The sequence below is a fragment of the Leptinotarsa decemlineata genome, unplaced genomic scaffold (genome assembly GCF_025532065.1).
Source record: "Leptinotarsa decemlineata unplaced genomic scaffold, Ldec_3_MD MMD2_tig00026363_RagTag_RagTag, whole genome shotgun sequence".
In the NCBI taxonomy this organism is placed as follows: Eukaryota; Metazoa; Arthropoda; class Insecta; order Coleoptera; family Chrysomelidae; genus Leptinotarsa; species Leptinotarsa decemlineata.
Genome location: NW_027412706.1, coordinates 602,590 through 626,808, shown reverse-complemented (window position 1 = coordinate 626,808; position 24,219 = coordinate 602,590). Strand labels below are relative to the sequence as shown.

The 24,219-nt window shown below is 37.0% G+C and overlaps 2 protein-coding genes across 2 annotated transcripts in view; one reads left to right on the top strand and one right to left on the bottom strand.

The window, feature by feature from the left end:
* The first annotated feature begins 6,595 nt into the window (after positions 1–6,595).
* Positions 6,596–24,219, top strand: part of LOC111514574 (kelch-like protein 26) — a 55,198-nt gene continuing 37,574 nt past the window's right edge. Inside the window, exon 1 of the mRNA XM_074185181.1 lies at positions 6,596–6,776. The gene's annotated coding sequence lies outside the window, so the exon portion shown is untranslated. The remainder of the gene's footprint in view (positions 6,777–24,219) is intronic.
* Positions 12,868–23,777, bottom strand: LOC111508798 (IQ motif and ubiquitin-like domain-containing protein). The gene is made up of 3 exons (XM_074185180.1): positions 23,259–23,777; positions 17,224–17,488; positions 12,868–14,228 (listed from the first exon to the last, which is right to left on the bottom strand). Exons 1-3 carry the CDS (start codon positions 23,722–23,724, stop codon positions 12,896–12,898), a joined length of 2,064 nt encoding a protein of 687 aa, XP_074041281.1. The 5' UTR covers positions 23,725–23,777; the 3' UTR covers positions 12,868–12,895.

The window sequence follows — 24,219 nt, the reverse complement described above, 5'->3', positions numbered from 1 at the left end:
TTCACTATTTCTCCCGTTTCTATCTCTCAGTTGCATTCTACCCCTTTCCTGTTTCAGTATTTCTTTCCATTCTCTCCAACCAACCTTGTCTCCATGCGTACATCTCTCAAGCACATTATCCCCCCACCCACATGGGCAAGGCACTTCCGGTCCCAGGTTGAATCTAGCCAGGTAACCCGGGAAGTTGCCGTGCCCTGTCAGTTCGCCCTGGTATCCATACAATCTTGTTTTGCTGCCATTCTTCCTTGATTCGCTCTTTCTTCCTTTTTCTCTCTTCATTTTTATCATTCCTTCTTTTTACCTCCCAGGTAACACGATTCTTACCAATACCTTTATTGGCCTCTTCATTCGCCTTTTTATTACCAATGTTATTGCTTTGGTGTCCTTTGCGCCATACTATTTCAGTCCGTGCTCCCCTCTCATTCCTCTCTTCAATCATTCTCTGGATTCTCGCTATTCTTTTATTCCTCACTCATACTGCTTTCATTTTTTCCACCGCTATGGCGGAGTCACTGACAATGCTCACTTTTCCATTCATACTCCAAATGCTGACCACTCTCTCTATCGCGATCAGTTCAGCTTCATTCACACTGTTTTGTTCCGGGATCCTCTCGTTCCCTAGAACCCACTCGCTCGCGTTCCTTTCATACGCCCAGCCTATGCCCATTCGCCCGTCCTCCATTCTCGCTCCTGCGTCCACATATACTTCAGTCATTCCCTCATCCTACTTCTCCTCCACAACATCCCTTGCATCCAAGGGAGTACCTTGTCTATTCCTTTCATTCTGTCTTCGTTCTTACTTTCTCCATACATTCTCCACTCATGGTATCTGACCCCGACTTCTATATGAAGCGGGGCTATACCTGAGCTCACGCTGAGCGTGGCCGTCGGCGCCGTTCTGTACGCCCCACATAAGGCAATCAGAAAAGGCCTATGCGTCGCGCTCAGTTGTCTCCTCACTCTACTATCATGTATTCAACTCCCCCACACTTGCATTCCATACATAATTGCAGGCTTTGCTACCCTTTCATATATGATTCTAACACATTCTCTCCTCATTCCAGTATTCGGCCCGGTCCATCTCTTCATCTTTCCCGCTAGCGTACTAATACTTTTTCTAACCTCCTTGTGGTGGTCTATGAATAATAATCCAGAGTCCACCACAATTCCCAGGTATTTCACGTTCATTCTCACTTCGATCTCTCTCTCGTTCATTCTTATGACCGGGGGTCTTTCATCCCTTCTGGTCTGTATGAACATGCATTCCGTTTTTCTTTCATTATATTCTAACCACATCTCCTCCTCCCATGCTTTGCATTCATTCCAGACCAGATCCCATTTTTCCTCTATCCTGCCCATAGAGCTACCCTCAATGATGACCAGCTGGTCATCCGCGTAGGCCTGCACTTGCACTCCGTATGTTCCTATGCCTTGTCTAACTTTCATATATCTCATTCGTTCGAACCAGGCTTCCATCACAATCAGCCATAGGGTCGGTCCCAGACTAGAACCCTGTAGACACCCTCTGTTCACTGTTTCAGAGACCGTTCCACAGGTAGCTGTTCTCTCCCCTATGAAGCTCATTCACGTCTTCCCCACATTTTCTGGCATACCCATTCGTGTCATACATTTCTCAATCGCCGATGCCCACGCGGTATTGAAGGCGTTGGACAGGTCTAACGCCACAACCAGGCTGTGTCTCCTTCCTTGCTTGTTCTCTTTTATTCTTTTCACCATTTTTCCACAGCCATTGTAGTATCCATTCCTCCTCTGAAACCGTATTGGTTTGGAGAGAATTTCAACTACCTTTCACACCAGACTTGTATCTGACTGTCCAACATCCGCCCCATACCTGTCAATAAGCTGATCGGCCTGGGGTTTCCTTCCTTCTTTGGTATCCATACAATCTTGTTTTGCTTCCATACTGCTGGGAAATACCTTCTTTCCAGACAGGCGTTGAAAAGCTCTACCATGCATTCCCCTTTCCACTCTACCACCCTACGCATAACCTCATTGGGGACTTCATCTATTCCAGCCGCTTTTCCATCTAGAAGCTGCTCAGCTACTGCTCGCAGCTCCCCAATGGAAAAGACTGGATGATCCTCACCCCATTCCCTCGTTCTTCCTCTCTTATTCTACGCCTGATCGGAGTGTCGTTCAAGTGATCATCCTTGGGGAAGTACCTGTTTAGTAGATATCTACTACTTTCTTCCTTCCCCTTGGTATATTTCCATCATCTCTTACGACGTTAGAAGGTATGTCCCTGGCCCTGTCGTCGTTAAGGAGTCGATAGGTGCGGTCCCAGGGATTTTCATCCTGGATTCGTTCGACCTTCTCCTTCAACCATGCGATTCTAGCATTTCCTATCATTTTTTTATACATGTTCCTTTCTCTCTTGTATTCGACTTTTCCTTCTCCTTTCGTCCTCATCTGTTATTCCTTGCATTTCTCTTCTCTTTCTTCTGACATTACGTGAGTATTCTAACTCTGCGTTCCACCACTCTTTCTCCGATTCAATCATTCTTTCGATCTTTGGTATATTTCTCATGCATGTCTCCCTAATTAGCTCTTGAAACATGTTGGCTTCCCTTTCAATCTCTTCAATCGTCCCTAACCTCCCTGGTCTGTAGTCCGATATGTTTCGTTCTATCCCAGACCAGATGGCTCCCCTCACATTCGTCACCATCACTTTCCTCATTTTAGGTAGCCCCATCAGGTAAAATTCAATCATGCGATGATCACTTAACGTTTCCTCCATGCATACTTTCCATTTATCTACCTGCACACTTCCAATAATTGTCAGGTCGACCCAACTCTCCCCTCTGTTACTAGAGAACGTTGCAGGACTTGTATACATTTATTCTCGATTAGGTAACCCCTTTCGGTTACCCAATCCAACATATCTTCTCCTCTTTCATCCGTAATGTTGCCACCCCAGGCAACATTTTTTGCATTCACGTCTCCGACCAGAATCTTTCTTTCTTCCCATTCATCGAAATTCTTACGAATTTCGTCCATTCTCATGTTTCTCCTTTCACCTGGTTCGTCATAAACATTCATTATCCTTACGTTTTTCTTTTCATTGCCCACAATTATTCCTATCCCATTCATATTTCTCGCATTCTTCAGGGCTAGACTGCTAACGGAGGAGCGAACCCAGGTTCGTACCTTAATCTTATCCCCCCCATCGTATTTTATCCAGCTCTGCCAAGCAGGCTCTTTTACCCAGGGCTCTTGTATACACACTACTGCGGCGTCCCGCTCTTCAGCGGTCTTCCGCAGCAGTGATGTAGCCTCACCGGTAGAGCAGTCGCGATGTCGCCAATCAGGACCAGGAAAAAACGGCCTTCGTAATAATTTTGCATTTCTTCATACCCATCCATTTCGAGAACCAATCATTAACGTGTTCATATCTGTACTTTGATTTTTCAAGCAAAAATTGTGTAGATGTAGCAGCAGCAGCAGCAGCTGCATTGGAAATTTCGTAGAGCACGTTTTCTAACTCATTGTCGCCACTGCGTTCCATAGTTTATTGCGATAATTGCGAACAAAAACCAAACTGTCGATTAATTTTATGTCAAATAGCTATGATTGTGATCAACTACATTTATCAAAATCTACCTACCAAGATTTTTATATTTACTATGAAAACAACGACGTGATTCTTCCCGGCCTAGTCCGGGAAGTACGTAAGTACTTCCCAGACAAGGTACTTCCCAAACTAGGCCTGAAAAATGGTACTTTCTTAAAGAAAAATCGTCCGGAAAGTGGGTACTGTCCGGACGCTTTTCAGCTTTCTTATTCAACTGATGGAATATTTTGTTAACAGCAGAGGAGAAAGGGAATTTTGGCACAATCATGTCGCTGGAATTGCAAAGGCTGCTTCTCAAAAGCTTGGAACACTGTTTCGAACCAGAAAACTATACACACCTCAGCAACTTTATAAAGCTCAGATCAGACCTTCTTTGAGGTATTGTTCTCATGTATGGAGCTTTGTCCCCAAACATATCCTGAAGTTGCTGGATTCCATCCTTTAAAAAAAATGTGCATTTTGTTTTTTTACTAAACAGGAAATGTCAAAACTACAGGACAAAACGTCCATACTTTTCGAAAAAATACTTTTCAAATTATCATTCGCCCCTTTTCCTATAAAAAATATGGGGTGGCTTGGAGACTGGGGGGATAAAGTCAAAAAAATTCATTGTATTTTTCATCATCGATTTTTTTAAAGTGACCCCGACGAAAACAACATTGAAACTTTTAGTAGAGAATTTCGTGATAAATGGTAAGAAGGTTATGATAGCTAAATTTATGACCAGAAGAATTTTTATATAGCATATGAATATTACGATTTTCATGACAATAATCATTCAAATTTCACAATAAATTTTATTTAATAATCGTAACTTTATCAGTTAGACTGGTACCAGTCCATAGAAAGTGTTATTAATTTTCATCCAGTCATGGGTCAGCGTTTTCATGATTTCAATGATGATTTTTATGAAACAGGGTGCTGCAGCCGGCTGTCATTTCAACAGCAGTGGAAGTTTAATAATCCTTAATCAAATATTTTACTTTCTCATGTTCCTATGTAGCAATTTCAAAACTTGAGACTTGAGACGGCGTACGAGGGATTGCGTATTCATTTCAGTGAAACATCCTACCCAAGGTGAAATTTTAGAAATCGTTCGGCAACTAACGCATCGTAAGGTTGTAATGTTGGTTGCATATGCATACACGCCTAACACCTACTGAATGCATATTGGAGCAGAGAAATATAATATAATGATGAAATATGTCAATGGTACGAATAATTACAATCTTGCGATTCGGCTCAAAATTACTTTCATATTAATTTCCCGCTATATTTTGAACTAAAAAGGATGTTTGACTGAGGAGTGTCCCAGTTTGAATAGTGATCTTCGCAAATTCTGTCACTCAGTGTTGCCATATTCAATAATTTCATTGTATATATGAGAAATTTGTAAGAAATGTCCCAATAATCATATATAAAAAAATAAGTAAAACTTCAAATTCTAACATCATATGAATTTAAAAAATAATAATAAAAAGTAATTTTCAATACTGCCAATATCCTTTAAAAAATACATGTGTAGACACACAACAAGAAAACAAGTTCCTAGATAATTACACATTATTGAGCGAACCCATTTAAACTGCTTAGACAGAAAATATTGAAACGTTCAGATTTCTATTTCCCAACTCTGGATTTATGTACATGCTTCTTGCCTTATTTATATTCTTTGTTGAATTTATTTATTGTAATATTCGTTCGATCATCATGATGATTGTGAATTCAAATAGTATTGTTCAGTGCTACAGTATGTAATAATATTTCACACAATGTGTATATGCATAGCTTTACACAATATCTGAAATTAGAAAAGAAATGGAAAATCAAATCTCAGAACTGATAGGTAAGCATAAGCTTCATGAGAGTATGTAGTCTTGACACTTCAACAGAAATAATTTCAGTTTACGTAGATGAAATAATTCCACTATATATTAGCTACCATGTATCTTATTATGATCTAGATGCCAGAGGTAATAAGTTAATTAAGTTGATGAAACGGGATTTCCACTTTCACATTTTTTTTTCATATTTGTTATTGCTCAATTCAGCTCTGGAACTAGCCGGGGCTTAGGGCCCGGGCGGCAAGTTCAGAGGGCGGCCAAATTCACACTCTAGAGACGACTGGGCAGCTCATCACATACTAAACTTTGACCTACATTAACCACGAATATTATTATTCGCGAGGCGCGTAGGCACAGTTCAAAAAACGAGCCTGCTCGCCCGCAGGATTCGCAGATCTGGGCAGCACACCTCTGGTTTGATTTTCATTTTTATTTTAAATCCTATTCTGACGTTCATGTCTAAATATCTGTAAATAACTAAACTTTACATAGAAAGAACAGCAATGGATGCATTTTTCCCGGAAGGCCTATGTCCAAAAGTGGACATCTGACAGCTGAAATTGTAAGGATGATAAAGGTAAAAATAAATATAAGTTGACAGGGGCAACATTTTTCAGTTTTTGTTCCGCCTGAAAAAAATTGAAGATCCGGGGCTGGCTCAATTTTAAAATAACAGTAATGGGTCCCTCGAATAGCATCGAAAGCTTGATAAGTCTGAGCGGAACACCAGATGATGTAATTAATACTGTTTGGATATGATCTGTTCTGCTGGAAAGCCAATTGCCTATTCAAGACCGGCATCGGTGACTCAATATGAACAATGTCTTTCAGATATAATTCAATATAAGTAGTTATATCCAGAAAAGTTGTGATTTTCCGACATGAGTTTGAAAATTCCTGAAATAGTAAAAAATATTATTATTCTCAATATTGTTTCCATAATGAATAGATGAACACAAAATTTTGAACAGGATTTCAGTGATAATGCGTTTTTTAAAACGGTTTGCTGTTCCCAAAATCTTTTGTGGTACCAAAGAAAGATTTGGCAACACTGAATTCACAACAGTAGTAGGTCAAATCATAAGGCAATTCACACCAAACAAAACCATTTTACCCCTACTACTCGTCTTTTCCAACTTGTTCAGGTGGACCTACTTGTCTGTTGTCTTGTTTTGTGTTTTATGGTTTGACTTTGTTTTGTTTCATATCGTTCGTAAAGCTGGTTAGTGTAATGTTTTCACTAGATGTGAAACAAAAAAATTTTTAGGGAACTCCAAATGAAAAACCATGCCGAAAGTTTTGTGAAATTTATCCAATAGGACAGGATTTCCAAAGTTATGGTAAGTTTTGACATTTCTTTCAAAAATAGGTTATGTTCAAAGTGGATCAGAGAAGAGATTTTTTTCAACTCAAATGTTAATGGGTTCAACTTGTACAATAAAATTTAATTTTAAATAAGAAAAAAACATTAAAGCCACACTTCCAAGCACGTATTACCTCTTTTGTTAAGACATGAGTAACCAGAAACCAGTACTGTTGACGAAATTATGCAAATGATAAATGATCAGTTCTCCTTCATTCCATCACATTCAGCATGGGTATTGTTCTGTAAATGTAACTTGTTTTTCTATGTTCATAAATTATTGTAGACGGCGATAATTGTATCAGACAGTAATTACAGCAGTTCTGAGAGCAGGTCATTCAATTTTCCAAGTTCTAATATATGATTTGAAATTAAAATATCGTCTACAGATAATTTGTGGAACCTGAGAGAAGGTGAGGGTTTTACATTTTAACGTGCGATCCTAAGCACGCAGAACCGTCTGTAGGGTTGCGTGCGCTGCTGAACGAGACTCTTTTTTGCGATTCTTTGGGGTGGATATGTTTTGTTCATTACAATAATGGGCTTATATCTGATATACCTCATAACTAAAACTAAGACTATAAAAGTTCGGAAAAAATAAGGGTTTCCACAGTTGTACGATAAAAGAAACCAAACTTTGATAAATTTGTGTCAGAACTGCCAAATCTCCATATGACTGTGACATATCAATATATGCTCAGAGAAATTTACAGAATAAGATTAATTAACTAACTACCTAACTAACTAACTGCTTATTTTTTATTTTGACATATTCATTTAATAAACCCTCAAATTTTTATAGTCATCATCCCTATTTTACTCTATTTTGTTTCTCATTATATTTAATGTTTTTTATAATCCTCCTTCACTTAACCAATAGTGGGTTAATGCAACAGTACCTAAGAACTAAACCTAATATATATACTCATCCATCTAAACAAAAGAGTACTCCGAAACATTATTATGCATAGTGCACGTGATTTCCCAGACAAGGATGCTTGTACAGAGTCGCACTAAGGAACGACCGATTTATTTTTTTTTTTTAATAATATGCGGCTGGGTATAGGAAATTGTTTCAGGTGGCGTGTAGGGAAACAAATTGGCAGTTTCTTCAGCCGTATCAGTAGTTGACATTTTAAAAATTTTAAACTTTGAAATACCGTATATGTACACACTAGAGGTGTTAAAACGTAACTGACCACTCCGACACTGTACAAAGAATTCCGCCAGCCGATTGCAGTCAAATCTGATTGGCCAGCGGTTAGGAGGCTTGCTAAGTTTACCCAATAGATGCAAATATGCGTGGTGATCATGCTTTGATCACGAATCTATCTATCGTTTTGAAATTTTCGTGCTCAATGACAGATGAATATTTCAATTACGCTCATGCTTTTTGCCATATGATAATCGATGAGAATATGTGAAATACAAAGCTAGCGAGCTACGTTGTCGATTCAAATCATTCACAGTCTTAACAGTTTCAAAAGTTATCGTTATTTGAATGATATGAAGAACACTCATTTTGTGAGATTTTGAGAGATAATTACAGGATACAGAAGAAATATACGCAATTATCATTTTGACCCCGGCTTCGCCCTCGAGGGGAGCAGATATGTCGCGGTTGTTCTCATCGACGGAGGAGTGGACAGTGCATTTTTTACAATTTTTCTTGTTTATTGTATTACATGAATGTTTGCCGTTTGAAGTACCTACGTGCACCGCAATGTTATATATGTATTGCTGTACGCTGCGTGACGGTTAATGTACACGTGCTTCGAAATAGTTTGAGGCATTTAAGTTATAATTCGAGTGAAACAACCTTATTGAAGAGTATCAAAAAACCATTCGCGAATTGCGAATAAAAAGAGAACACTTTTTAGCAGCGCCCAAACTCAAACAGAACAAAGAATAGCTCTCCTAAAAAATTCGAACACACAGGTGTTCTGATACTGATGCTTCTACCCAAACTGAAGTTATTGTCAGTACAATGTTGCCAAATGATGCCCGACAAAATGAGAAAACTAATGAAATAAAAAATAAAGGAAGATCAAAAAACCATTTAATTAATGAAAGGAAAAAACACGAACAAAGAAGACACAAAGAAGACAACCGACGGAAACAAGAAGACACAGGAATTGAAAACTCTAGTTTCAAGACATTAGCCCGCCATACACACAGAGGTTTGTCTGTTTCAGTCTGCGCTCTTTCGCGGATTCGGCATGTGACAAACTTCTTTGTTACTCAACTAACTTGACAAGATATGTCCGCAGACAACTCTGACGTATTTAATCTGTTGCAGACAAAACTGTTAGTTAGTGACAAAATCTTTCAACTTGTCTGCCGACTTTGCCAAAACTGGAATTCAGTCTATAGCTAATGGGACCATTTTCAATTGTCACAAAAAATTATTCAAGAAAGGAATTTTAATTTCTACTGCGAAAATAATTATTTTCTTATATATTGATCTTTTCTTGATCTCACTTCTAGGAAAAATGTTACATGCAATGATTTCTATTAAAAAAAAGTATTTCGCTAAAAGATGATGCATATTTTTTTTATTACTTGCATGTATCGATTACTTATCTCCAATATCGATAAAGTTACACTAAGGTTGATGTTTGGGAAATATTCTTATGAGATACATCTATTAGACAACGCAATACCTGACTATTTAGACTTTCATTTTTTCTCTGTAGTAGGCAATAACAAACTGAAAATACGAACCAATTTTTAGTTTTACATATGATGACAAATATCCGGTTAGAGTTAGAAAATGGGAGCGGTTTTCCTACCGTTGATTACTAAATCCTGTTTTATAAAAAAACAGACATCGATGACTGATTCCTTTCGTGAAAGTAACAAACCGTATATATATTCACAGTCGTAACAAGAAAAGTTACGTTTCTAGCTCTAATTGCAGTTGCATTATCTAGAACGATAAACTGATAAAATCATTTGATTCGAGAAACACGATTAACGTTTTTTGAACAATTAGATGAAATTGTCTGCAGGATCTCCTCTACTTGCTCAGGATAGTTGTAAAACAGATTTTAAAACTTATCCGATGACGTTTCGAAGACTTTATCCATCTTTATTATCAAACCTACCATCAATCCCACATCAAAAGACGAATTATAACTACAAATTATAATGTTTTGACTCGTATAGATTGGATAAAAATAGATAGTCTTTAAAACGTCACCAGATGATACATACAAAATTTTATAAATTATAAGTTAATAATATTTTTTTTTCAAATAGCTAATTCATCAAGTTTTTTGCCCTTTCTACATTTGTATTTATTTTTGAATTTAATATTCTGATTAATTTATAGATCTGTAGAAGGTAACAATCCAAAATAAAAAACCATTTCAAATATAAATTGTCCTTTTCAAAATAAAATGTTTAAACAAAATTAGTTTTCACGATATTTCAATTATCTTCGCATCATACATAATATACCATTGGAAAATTTATATTAATACCCCCAGGACGGCGCCTATCAATAGTATCTTTTCATTTTAACCGTTCCGCTAGCGATAGTTTTTTCTTGAGATCGGAGAAGAAATGGCAAGAAGAGCATAATAATACCGAGAGGCGTTGGAAGATCTGGAACACCAAAAAAGAAAAGAGGCAAAGAAATGGAAGAACATAAAAGAAAGGAAGTAGATAATGCAAGAGAAAAGAGTAAAATAGAAGTGACAATGAAAAAAAAGAACAGAAAGAACAAGAAAGGTGACCAAAAATAAAACGAATAAGAGAGGAAGCGAAAGGAGACGATGAAACAGAAGCGGAAAGAACACTAAGATCAAGAAAATTAATGGGAAGAAGAATAGTGAAGAAGAACAGGGAAAAAAGTGAGAAAGGCGAGTGGCAAAAAACATATTTCGCAATTGGAGGCAAAGGGGAAGCGCAAACAGGTAAATGTTGAGGTGTACAAACTAAGAACCAACTCGATCGTACCGACATCGTCAGCCAGCTCTTCCTCCTTGGACAAGTTACACTGTTTTTAGCGAGTATAATCTCACTGATAGCATAACAAACTGAAATCTGAAGCCTCCACGTCGACAATTTGAAGTAGCATTTGAACCCAACGGTTGCTCGAAAGACGAAACGGTCACTGCACTTATGCTGACCTACGAGGTCACAATATATCAAGAGACAAATCGATTTGGCTCATCTCAAAACCCAAAAGAATTTTTGGAGCCTGTTGGAGGACAACACACTTTACCCGCATCCATAGGCTCGAGGTTTCGAAAACTGCTTTCGAAAGAATGAAAATGAAGTTGAGAGTATCTGCAGTTCATCTATTAGGCACGACCAAGATCATCACAGAGAAAGACTCGAGATTATAAATAAATCGACATCCAAGCGAATATTATTCAGAAAAACCTACCAAAAGGTACACTTCACCGACAATGAAAGCAGAAAATCGATAGCCGATACGTGCCACAACTGTGGCAGTGGTTGTTCGGACCGAGGAGCAGATACGCCGCTGAATTAAGCAGAAGAGTTATCTGAGACGAAGTTACAGGAAAGGAAATAATTTGCAACTCGAAGGAATTCAGTTCACTGCAAGTTATAAGTGTTAGCAAGCTATGTTAGGTGAAATAGGCGACATTGTGTGATATAACATCATTGTAAAGTGATATTGAAATACCTACATTATACAGACCATTTTACCGTGACCTACCATTGATAGACATATCTCATATGAGCTCAGGGAGAGAGAACATAGTATTTGTACCACATTAATTGAGAGTACTCCTTTGAGAGTACAAAGGCACTCTGAACAACCCACTCGAAATGAATGATCAACAATCTCTAAAGAAATAGCAAATATTATAGAACTCTTGCACCAAGGAGGTATCCGTAATATTGATATTATGTGTATCTGTCCAATTAATAATTTTCATGTCTAATCACGTTATGGTACCAACATGAAGTATGATGATGATTTTCCTCGAATCAATATTTCCAGTCTTCAAGTTTTGCACTCTGTTACAAGAAAATTCAAAGAAAACATAAAAAGTGAAAAAAGGCGTTGACAGTCTTATTGTGACTATAACTGCTTATTGCGTTTTTCTCCCATCTTTTTCATGACACCCACCCAACAATCTTTTACCCTACGCTAGTTTGCAGTCCCTTGCTGAATTTATGTCATATTCTTTTTGATATCATTTTAGTTGTTCATAAATTATTTCTGTGATCCTGTGATCCAGTGCCTCACATTCACATAAAATATTTCGGGCTGCATGTTTTGGGGTATCTAAGGTTCTCTCACCGAATCTCTCGAAGAGTTCGCTTCCTGTCGTTTGTGGTTGTGGTCTATTAAGGGTAGTCCACATTCATGGAGCCAGTCCCCTGCATGAATGTGAGGCTAAATCATCATAATTCATTCTTCAGCACGGGTCGCATAACACCACTGGATTGAGTCTCCCTTTTAGTTGACTCTTCAAACAGGCAAAGGTTACCGCGGACTCATTCTAACCCTCAGTGCCGCAGGAGGTGGTACCCTTCTTCTTCTGATTTTATGGTTCTCGAGATCATAAAATAACGCAAGCCCCGCCAACACGACAAGGTGAGGGCACCGTTGATGGGGGATAACAACTTGTACTCTTGCCTTCTTTTTTAATGTACTGATAATTATTGTGAGAATATTTTGACAGCCTCACTGGGATTTCACAATTCTGATTTTTTGTTTCAAAGAATGTGGACGAAATAAAGCTCCTTAGGTGATCCATTTCAGGAGCACTTCTACTAAGTTTGTAACAAAAGTTGAGCTTTTCATCAACGCCTTAGAGGGTGTAATTCCAAGCCTTACTTCTTTGGGATTTCTTGGGATGTTATACCTGGTCCATTTTTCACACCTATACGAAATGTGGTTCGATTTCACCTTCTGGGCATCTATCATCAAGTAGAGTGCATTAGAATTGAAATTCGTTCAAAAATAAATTCACGTAATTTGACGTAAGTAATTATGTTCAATTGGACTGTACTGTGAAATTTTGTACTATTAAATTAGAACGCGAATAATGCAAACATTGGCAGAAATGAACAAAGTGATGGATGGTTACATATTGTTTATTGACTATTTCACGAATCGAATAAACAGTCATGAACTGGTTTGTTGTAATATTCCGAATCCTCATCCAACCTCGCATCCCCCTTGGCCGCCTCTGTGAAATGCCTGTCGTACCTCGTCAGCTGCTTGAAATGCTTTTTAGCCAGCGCGTGCTTATTGAACACATGATTCATGAACTCTTCCTCGTATACCGTGTCCAGCTTATCGACTTTCAGGTGTACTTTGGCCTCCTCAGCAGTGAGTAAAATACAATTCCAAGGCGACCACTCTTCCTCTTTCCTCCACCGACAAAGCCTCAGCTGGTAGATGTCGTTGCATTCGGAAAGGGCAGAATGGCCGTGCCAAATATTGGTTATGATGTGGTGAATGTCTTTGTCTTGCAAGATGAAGGCTAAGGAAGAGGCAGCATGTTGTAATCGTTCATAATTCCTAATCTGCTTTAGAATGAAGCGGAAGGGTAAAAGGTCGACCCACGGTTCCTCCGCTTTGTCCAACCATTTACAACTGGTGCAGGTTTTCACCTTATCTGTCCTAGCGTTCAACTTGAAGGCGTCTATCGTCTTCAGCTGCTGACAGGTGGGACAGAAGAGCAAGCTCTTCTCCATCTTTTTCTCTTTCAGCTTATTCATGTATCTAGTGACACCCTCGTTGCATTCTACCTGTTTGAAATGGTGGAGAACCATCGCTTCGATCCTCTTTTCTAAAGTTTTCAAAAAATTTTCTTGGATTCCTCTTGCTAGAAGCTCGCAAACGCGATCTATAAGCTTCAGAATTTCGCCGCTCTCGTGACAGTTGTGGTTCATAAGGTAAGACTTGACCTCCGCGTAAACGCCCAACCGTTGTTCTGTATTCAAGTTCTTTTCGCACAGCGTTCTGTATAGAGCAAAATATTCTCTTCCTCGCTGAGTTTCCAGCGTGTCCATCTCGATGTGCAAGCCACTGCCCTCGCTGTACCATTTGATGGGGCTGCCTATCGCCTTGAAAAAATCTTGGACCCTCTTAACTTCCATTTCGCTCGTTACTTTATGCCTCAGTTTTTCTAGTGAGCGTAAGATTTCTATTTCTTTGTCGAGTAGAAGATAGAATTCTGCTATTTTGGATGCGCCACAGTGCATGGAAGATATTCTTGAGATTTCGCTCTTCTTCCAACGTTCCACCATGGTGTAAAGCATTGCGAAATCGGCCATAGTCATAGGAAAGACTTTGCTGACGAGGTCTTTTCTTTTTCGGGCTTCATCTTCTAGTTTTTCCTGCTCTTCGCGTTCATTTTCGAATTGCAAACGTTTTCTGTATTCCCCGCTGATTTTTTTGAGGCATTTTCGTAATCTCCAGGCCCAGAAGTATCTAGAAATAAAAATGCTGTTAATATCGAAGACTTAAAAAAATTGGCACCTTTTTGATTCTTATTCATTATAATTCATCTCTATCACAATATAGAGAGGATCATTTTACTAGAGCTTCATTTTTCATCGTGAAGCAAAACGCATGAAAGGCTCAATTAAATTCGAGTGAATCTTTTTTCAACTCGATTTATAAAGTTAGCCTAATCCATATTATTACTCTGGAAAAAAATGTTTTTGATTTGGCTTTCATCTGAATAACAGAGTGGCTCATTCTCACTGTCCTTTTCTTCAATTTAACATTAATTCAAAAATTCATTGTTTTCAATGATATCAGGATTTGTAAATTTGTTCATTGCCTAGTTATCAAGATATTAATACAAACTTGATCATGGAAGTGCCATGTAGAAACGCCTTTCGTAAGTACCTACTCCACATTTAGGGTGACCGTAAAAAAATATATTTTTAAGTAATATCTCTAAATTGATGAATTTGAAACTTTTTAGAAACGTCAACCTCTCTAATGTTGCTTTAAGAAAACTAGATTTGAATTATGAAAACAGAGCCAGGTTTTATTTCCGAAACGACAAGATAAGTACACTATAACATTCTTGAACAACTTTAAACAGACATGTATTTTATACTTTGTACTCTTATCAAAAATCGGTGACAATACAGTAATTTCATAAGCTTATCTCGTTATCCTGATCAGGATATTAGCTTCACTTGTGTGTTTGTTTTTTTGTAACCGACTTTTTTGGAGTGGACTTTAACTAGCTTTAAACAGACAGCATATGTATTTTAAACTTTATACACTTATCAAGAATCGGTGACAATACATTAATTTCATAAGTTCATCTCGTTATCCTGATCAGGATATTAGCTTCACTTGTATGTTTGTTTCTTTGTAACTGACTTCTTTTGCGGAGTCGACTTTAACTAACTTTAAACAGACAGATGTATTTTAAACTTTGTACTCTTATCAAAAATCGGTGACAATACAGTAATTTCATAAGCTTATCTCGTTATTCTGATCAGGATATTAGCTTCACTTGTATGTTTGTTTTTTTGTAATTTCATAAGTTCATCTCGTTATCCTGACCAGGATATTAGCTTGACTTGTAAGTTTGTTTCTTTGTAACCGACTTCTTTGTAGTCGACTTTAACTAGCTTTAAAGAGACAGATGAATTTAAAACTTTATACACTTATCAAAAATCGGTGACTATACAATAATTTCATAAGTTTATCTCGTTATCCTGATCAGAATATTAGCTTCACTTGTATGTTTTTTTGTAACCGACTCCTTTGGAGTTGATTTTGACTAACTTCAAACAGACAGATGTATTTTAAACTTGATACACTCATCAAGAATCGGTGACAATACAATAATTTCATAAGATTGTCTCATTATCCTGATCAGAATCGCCAGGATTAAATAATTTCCTCACACAATCTCTGTGTGGGAGCAAGTGAGACAACCACACTGTCTGTGCATGCGTATATATTTTATATTAAAACAAATGTGCTTAAAATAGCAAACCAAACTAAAAAGTGGAAAATGAAAAATAATTCGAAATTAATTTAAGATTAAAAAAATATAACTCATTTATTGAATAAGAAATTACAAAAATGAGAAGTTGAGAAAAATTACAAAATTGAAGAAACTAAGAGTAAAACTTTCCCTCGGTTATCTTAAAGGCGCGATTTTGTTCCATCCTTTACATAAAAGAGGACGTATGCTTCTCCACTCACAAGCGACTTTGGTGAAATTGGTGACACGTGTGAATCGTTGTATTTGTGCCACGCGCTAGTATACGGGTGTCTGCAGTATGCTGTATAATGTCCTCTGTTAGTAGTCCCACTGTGATTCAAAAGTGCATATAGATTATAACAAGTAGCCACATTTTCTCCTGCAAAATTGTCCATATCCAATCCTTCTAGAGGAAATTCGATGACATCATTCAATTTGCCTCTACTTTCCGTTGGAGATAATCTTTTTAAATGTATTACTAAAATATAGGGAAACTTGTGGATTGATAGGGACTTTATGCATTTTCTCCTTTCCTTGCATTTCGAACACGTCGGTTTTTCAATTCCATCCAAAGTTTCTTCTCTTGTAAAATAATCTAAGCATTGCCACAAACTCAATTGGTCGGTTCTTTGTGGTATGGAGAGAGACAAATCCCAGAAAGGATCAAATGTTACTGAAGAGTATCCACAGTGTGTGCATTTCATCGTGGATTTCAATTGGCCAACGAAATTATCTACATCCTCAAATATGTGAGCCATGACTCTTGTGCATTTCCGCTGTCGCTCAATTTTTCGTCAATCTCCGTTAAGATTAAGATGGCTTAATGTAACTAATGACTCAATAAGTCTAAAATCAGCATAAATCTATTTACTAAAAATAAATTTGGTGTAAAAAAGTGTGGGGTGGGGTGCCAATCTAGCAAACAGTTCCTAACCAAGTATTTATAGCAATGGATATTTAGCTAATTTATGCTGATTTCAGACTTATTAAAAGTCATTAGTTACATCAAACCATATGACTCATTATCGATGTTGAACACAATCTTAAATTAGTTTCGAATAATTTTTTAGTTTGTGTTGCAATTAAAGCGTAATTTTTTAGTTTTTTAACTAATATTTATTATACCACTTGTATTTTCAACTAACGTTACTGCAGATTCGTACAAGGACATTTCGTTTGAAAATGTCCTTGTAGTAAATGTCCTTCCAAGTATTACTCATATAGAATATCGAGGAAATCAATTCATGGATCAAAAAATAGATACCCAATAGAAATCAGAACTGACTTTATGATATTGAAACTTCTGCCTCTTGATATTCTTCATTTTTTGAAAATGTTTTCCCCTTCTAACTTCTCAATTCTTTATATTCTTAAAAATCAAATAGATAAAAAATAAAAAACAGTGAACACAGATATAAAGCGGAATCTGGCGGATGTGACAATAACTATTTTTTTTTGGCACTTTACCTCTGGATCGTTCTGACTTTTCCTTCGACGTCCAATCTTTTTTCCCTTTCGTCTGCAGTCTCGTAAGGTCCTGGAGTCATTATTTTGTCCGTGATACTGGGTATATAGATATCTTTGTTACTCATTTGTGTAGCCCTGGAGTACTCTTTATCAACTTTTCTGTTTCTCATGTAATACGTTTGGGTGTCTCTGTGAGTTTTATTTTCTGGAGGAACTTTGGGCTTTGGCGGTCCTGTTTGGCTGTATCCATGATAGTGGAGGACTCCTGAAAAACGAAATAAATATTTCCATAAGTACATACGAGTAAATTACGTTGAAAAAGAAATTCGTAATTAAAATCAAGTCGAGAATTCATCTGCGGAAAACCCCACAAAAACAACAAACATAACATCAGGACTTCAAGCGATTGAAAGGAGAAATTGTCGAGTTAAGACACGAACAAATCCTACCTTGCAAGTTTTTCATCAAATGCTTATTTGAATAAATTTCATTAGGTAATAAAACATATTATAGTTATGTTGGGTCAACGACTCGCACATGCGATGTTGATGGACAAGGTTCATGAAAACACCAGAAATGGCTGGCATTGGTCATGAAAAACTCGATTATATTATTAATTTCATGGGCAAAAATTAATTTTTTTATGATTGGTTCAATATTCTTTCATTTTATGTCTCTAGATTATATTGCTCTTATTCTTAAAAATATTATTCATGAAAACCAATATCTAGTTTATAGATGTGTGTCCATGCAAATATTATGTTCAGAATTTTATTGGATTAAAGTCAACATCTAGTTGATAGATCTTGTTCCGTGCATCATTATTGAACATGGCATAAATAGCGTCCTATAAAATATTGGTATAAAATATCAAATAAATACATTGAAGAAATATTCATGTCAATATTTTATCTGTTGCACTAAGGCCTTTTACCATGTGTAACATGATGATTTGTTGGCCAAACTTCGATGTTATGGCTTGTCGGATCATTTCTGTGTATGACTCTTCAGTTTCCTGAAAGAACGTTCCCTGCAAGTGACCGTCGATGGATATCTCTCGAATACTTTCACCATTAACGCTGGTGTTCCCCAGGGATCCATATTATCTCCAATCCTCTCTGTATTGTATATCAACGACTCATTGGAAAAAATCAAGAATCCAATAAATTGCTTTGCAATATAAGTGTGAGCGATATATTGCTTTGCTCACACTTATCTCGTCATTCCATATAGGGATTCCAGGACATCGGCTACGGAGGCAGCATGAGGTTGCAATACTCAATTCAATGCCACAAAAACCCAGTCATCGGTTTTCTCCAAGAAGATAAATGTCTCCGAACCGGATATTATAATGTCAGATCAGACAATTTCGCTTTCTGCTTCGATAAGTTTGTTGGGGGTTAAAATGGACACCAATATGTCTTGGCACAATCATGTCGCTGGAATTGCATAGGCTGTTTGGAACACTGTTCCTAACCAGAAAACTGTACACATCTCAACAACTTTTGATGCTTTATAAAGCTCAGATCAGACCTTCTAAGGAGTATTGTTTTCGTGTGTGGAGCTCTGCCCCCAAACATACCCTGAAGTTGCTGGATTCCATCCAGAAAAGTGCCATCCGCCTGATTGGAGACGCGAATATCGCGTGCAACCTTTATAGCCTGGAACATCGAAGAAAGGTTGGCGATTTGTCTCTCTTCTATAGATACTTTCACGGGAGGTGTTCAAGTGACTTGACACATTTGATTCCACCAAGAGCGGTACATATCAGAAATACGCGACGGACTCTGGCTTCTCATCGTCGAGTTCAACTCAGTTCACCTCGAAATTCACTGTTTAAGAACTCTTTCATCTGGAGAATTGCGTTTATGTGGAATAAACTTCGTGAGAACGTTTTTCCTAATGGATTCAATCTTCAGCGATTCAAATCCAATGTGAATCGCTACTTTCGCACAGGCACCGCTCTGAGAGCGCCTTAAGGAGTTTCCGTAGTGCTTGTGTTTTGTCCTTGAAAAAAAACCAAAACAGAGGTGTCAACATTTATTGACTTCGAAATTCAAAATATCAAAATTCTAAGGAAATTGACCTCATTCTCCATCACTATATTTACCTTGTATAGTCTATCCATTCCCAATTGGAACGGCAATAAAAATAAGATCACTACGAGGGGTGTTCATAATCACTGACCGGGCAAATGGGAAATGTATATACTACCAGTGCTGTTATGTTCAAAGCGTCCCTGGTACAGTCATAAACATTTCTTGTCTGTGGCTCTTAGTCGCCCAGATAGTAAACGTGCTATCAAATGTATTTGAGGAATAAAGGCTTTGGCTAGCTGCAGTATTTCTTTATCAGTGCCGTGTGTTCGTGCGGTTAGGTGAGCTATTTGTCAACAATAGATTGAAAAGCGGACAAATTAATTTGCTGGTAGTGGTTCCACTAGTTAATTATAATAATAATAATAGCTTTATTGTATATAAATTACACACAAAAGGTAGGGGTTAGCCTATGGCTATCTTTCACCCCTCCTGCTAAGTAATACAAATAACATTTATGATCAATAAGGTAATTACCTAATATAATTCAATTTTCTTCAGCGGCAAAATTAAAAAAAAGAATATGATAAATACATCTCAGTTTGCAGAAAAGTAAAGGAAAACACTACATTACAATACATTACTCCATGCTGGTCAACAAAGTTGATTTCAAATGATGTTTCACTTCATATAAAGATGAATTCAGGAGAGGAATTATCCTGTTCAAAAATAATGGTGCCAGATAGGAAATGCATCCTTCGTATTTAGATGTAACATGGTTTGGAATGTTGAAATTATTGAATCTGGTATTGATGCTACGGATATTAGAACGACGTACTATAAGCTCTAATAAATACAGGGGTATTTTGTTTTTGATGAGTTTAAAAAGAAATATTGTGATCAGATATTCCATTCTACACTTTATGTTTAATTTTCTCAATCCTATCAGAAAAGGAGTAATGTGCTCTCTATAAGGTACACAGCAAACAAAACGCATACAAGAATTTTGAATGCGTTGCAACTTTTGTCGATTATATTCCGGTAGAAAATTATAATACACTGGAACGCAGTATTCTATATGTGGATAGATGAGGGATTTGACTAGTTCAAGTTTCATTTCGGTTGATAGTTGATATTTAAATTTCTGAAGTGATTTCAGTTTGAAGAACGCTATTTTAAATATATTTTGGACACGGTCATTGAAGTTCAAGTTTTGATCGATAATCAATCCGAGATTTTTCGTTGAAAATTGTCGAAAAATCAATTAGGATAATCATCATTTAACAAACAAAGTCCACATCGGACCAAAAATCTTTAGGTATATAAACAGCTAACCCTTGTCTTTATATTCAGTAACAATTTGCTTCTCCTGAAGATGCTAACCTTGTTAGCGAAACGCGCGTCGATTGCAAAAATATCAGTTTGGTGTTAGGGTAATTGATCTCTAGAAAAAGTTTTCAACTTTTACACCAAAGATTCCAATCTCATCGTTTAAACCGATTTTTGTGAAAATCTTAGTGTTTTTGGGTGCTTTCATCAATATGGCTTTCTGGAGACCTTTTGAAACAAATGATAACATTACGTGTGAGGAATCTGTGTCAATCGACAGGGATCCGGAATTTGAAAATAAGGACTTACATGTTCAAGTTCAGCGAGTAATTTTACATATTCATGAATGCTTGAAGAAGGAGAACTGTCACACTTCACAGAATGCTATTGTGAATATAATATGCGAGATAACGAAACTATCTCGTTCGACAGTTCTTCGAGTCATTAAAATAGGGGATGTCATTGACCATGCAATGAAACGAAAACAAAGGAATAAAAAATTTGCAAACGTTGATGGTGCTACAAAAGATGTGATTCGGCGAACAATTTATGGTATATACCAAAAAAATGAAGTACCAACCTTGGAAATGATTTGGTATAAATTACTCGACTATCCCGATTACAATTACAAATCTTTAGAAACTCTACGAGGTGTCTTATTGTCTTGTGGTTTCAAATATAAAAAATTGAAGAATCGGATGGTCATAATGGAATCGACACGCATTGTTCAACTCCGACAAGAATATTTGAGACGAATGAAAAGCTACCGAGAATCCAGCAGACATATAATCTACCTCGAAGAAACTTGGTTTGACACCCATGATGTCAAATATGACTAGGTAGACGAAACCAAGTATTATGCTTTGAACACACCTTCTTCAAGGATAAAACGTGTTATAATTTTGTATGCCAGGAATGAAAGTGGTTTCGTACCTAACGCTTTGCTTCTGTCGGCCAAAAATATAAAAAATTCGTCTGCTGATTACCACTAAGATATGACTGCAGCTTTATTCGAAACCTGGTTTAGTGAGCAGCTTCTCCCAAATATTCCTCCAACCTCGTTTATTGTTATGGATAACGCTTCGTATCATTCTCGGTTATTGACTACAATACCAAACAATAACACAAAAAAAGCAGATATTGTTGATTTCATGCGAAATCATGACATGGAAATACCCGAAATTCTCTTACGTTTGTCTCCATACTATTTATTGTGTGTTCAATCCAATTGAAATGGTTTGGGCCACAATGAATGAAAGCTTGCGGAAATGTAATCAGTCACCGACTTTGAATGCTGTGGTGCTTGACAATATACGGCGAGTGGTGAATGTGGTAATAGTGATGTGTGGAAGAACTGTGTGGCCCACGTTATAAAAGAAGATAACAAATATTTTATGCAAAGTTCCATAAATCCAATCGTTATTCAACCCGATGATGATTCCACCTCATCCGAATATAGCGAAGAAGAATTTTGATGTTTCTAGCAATTTTGTTGGCCTCTATTATTTTGTAAATATATGTTTGACGAGAATTCGGTGTGATTATTTGTGTTTTCATTGTATTTTAGAGTTTTCGACTCGGAAATCAACTACCTTAAATTTCGAAGTTTTTCATAATTACCCATGGTGGAAAAATTCAGTTGAGATAACTTTTTCATGGGGTGATCAATTGCTATGATTGTTAGAATAGGTAACTGAAAAACTACCACTGAAAAATAATATGCCGACGCCTATGTCGAGGCGGGAATTCCTTCTCCGTGCTGTTCCAATTGGTATTGGAAATACTATACTAGAACATATCTAATATCAACAGAAATTAGTGTAATTGACGACAGTGACGAATAAGAATTTGAAATGGACTATACGGGATATTAGTAGTCTCCTGAAAAAGAAAAGCAACTGATTATTACCCACACTGGAAGGGTAGATGGTTTATTTGAGGGCGGTTCATTGATGTTTAAGTCAAAGCATTCCTGCGAGTATCATAAAGACACGAACCGCAATGTATTCGTAGACTATTTTGAGCAAACGTTAGTCCTCATTCCACATAACTCTGTGATTGTGATGAATAAAGCAAGTTATTATTTCAAAAACGTTGATAGAATACCAGCTGATGCAATTATGAAATGTAAATTTACGGAGAATATTGGTAAATCTTCGACTTTTCAAAAAGACATGAATTCAAATTTTACTGTCTTTTTGCATAAAACGAGATACAATAACGGATTAGATCGTTTTTTTAAAAAGTTGAACATAAACGTTGCTGGGCTGTAAAAACTGTAACAAAAAATATATCAGTCAAACTGAGCGAACCATTGAAACTCGTTTCAAAGAACACGCATCGAATATCCGATTTCAAAGACCAGAAAACTCCAGTGTCGCATTGGAAAACGGCCATGGAATGAATCATTACAAAGTAGTGATCATTTAAGTATTTTGAGGAGTGTATTTAAAAGAGCTGCGCAATAAATAATCATAATGTCACTAGTCTTCCCTGTAACAATGAGTTATACAGTTTAAATTCTGAGATACTTGTTGAATGAAAATTCAAAAGATAATATTATGGCATTTGGTAAACACATGCAAAGGTTATTTTCACTTCAAAAACATATCTGATCAAAAATAGCACTCAGAAAAATCTCTATGAAATAACCCTAGGTTTTATACTTGCCAGTTTTAACATCCTTGTATCCTCCCAAGTTAGGCTTTTCTATAGCCCTGTTCTCTATCTCCACCACCACATCCTTCGTTTCATAAGGCGTAACAACGTGTACCGTCAAAATATCCGGTACCACCAAATCTGTATACACCTTCTCGTTTATGGCGAATCTTTCATCGTTACTGAGAATTTTCAACTCCAAAATACCGTACTGGTCCGTTGGCAGACATCCCAACTGTTGATGGTTTGCGACATGGCAGTCATTGTGGAAGATGTCCAGGTAATCCACAGGAATTGATAGAGTCGATGAAAGTTGTTTCTTGAGATCCAAAACGGGTTCATGGGAAGGAAAGGCATGGGTTAAGATCGGAGATCCCGCCGCGAAAAATTTGACGGTTAGTAGCTTTTTCGTGGTGAAATCGTCAAAGCTCATTAAAGTGATGCTTTCTTTTCTTTGGCTATGCTTGTTATGAGTCATGGTGATTTCATATTTATTCAATAAACAATATCGTGAACGTCAACATTGGAACTAGTTATCTGTGTACTGGTAACTAGGTAACGGCAACATTACTCAAATCGATAGCTTTCCTGCATAATCCAGGAATATTCGACTGATTTTTTATGTGTAAGTTGGAATGTAATACAGTAAAACAGGTACACAAATATAAATATCAAATATATTGGTACAGGAGAATGAAGAAACATCCTCTCAGTTATCCCAAAGGTGCGATTTCATTTCCTCCTTTTCATAAAAGAGGACTTATGTCTTTTCCACTCACAAGCGATTTTGGTAACACCTGTTTATTTGTGCCACGTGTCAGTATTTGGGTGTCTGCAATATGATGTGTAATGCCCACTTGTAAGTAGTCCCTCTGTGATTCGAAAGTGCATATAGATTATAACAAGCAGCCACATTGTCTGCTGCAAAATTGCTCATATCCAATGACTTCGACAATGGGCTTGTTTCATGTTA

Coding starts and splice junctions, on each gene's coding strand:
- LOC111508798 (XM_074185180.1), bottom strand. CDS start 23,724: ATGACTCATAACAAGCATAGCCAAAGAAAAGAAAGCATCACTTTAATG. Junction 17,489..23,258: donor ATACAAGGATGTTAAAACTG/GCAAGTATAAAA, acceptor TTCGTTTTTCAG/GAGTCCTCCACTATCATGGA. Junction 14,229..17,223: donor AAAGTCAGAACGATCCAGAG/GTAAAGTGCCAA, acceptor TTTTATTTCTAG/ATACTTCTGGGCCTGGAGAT.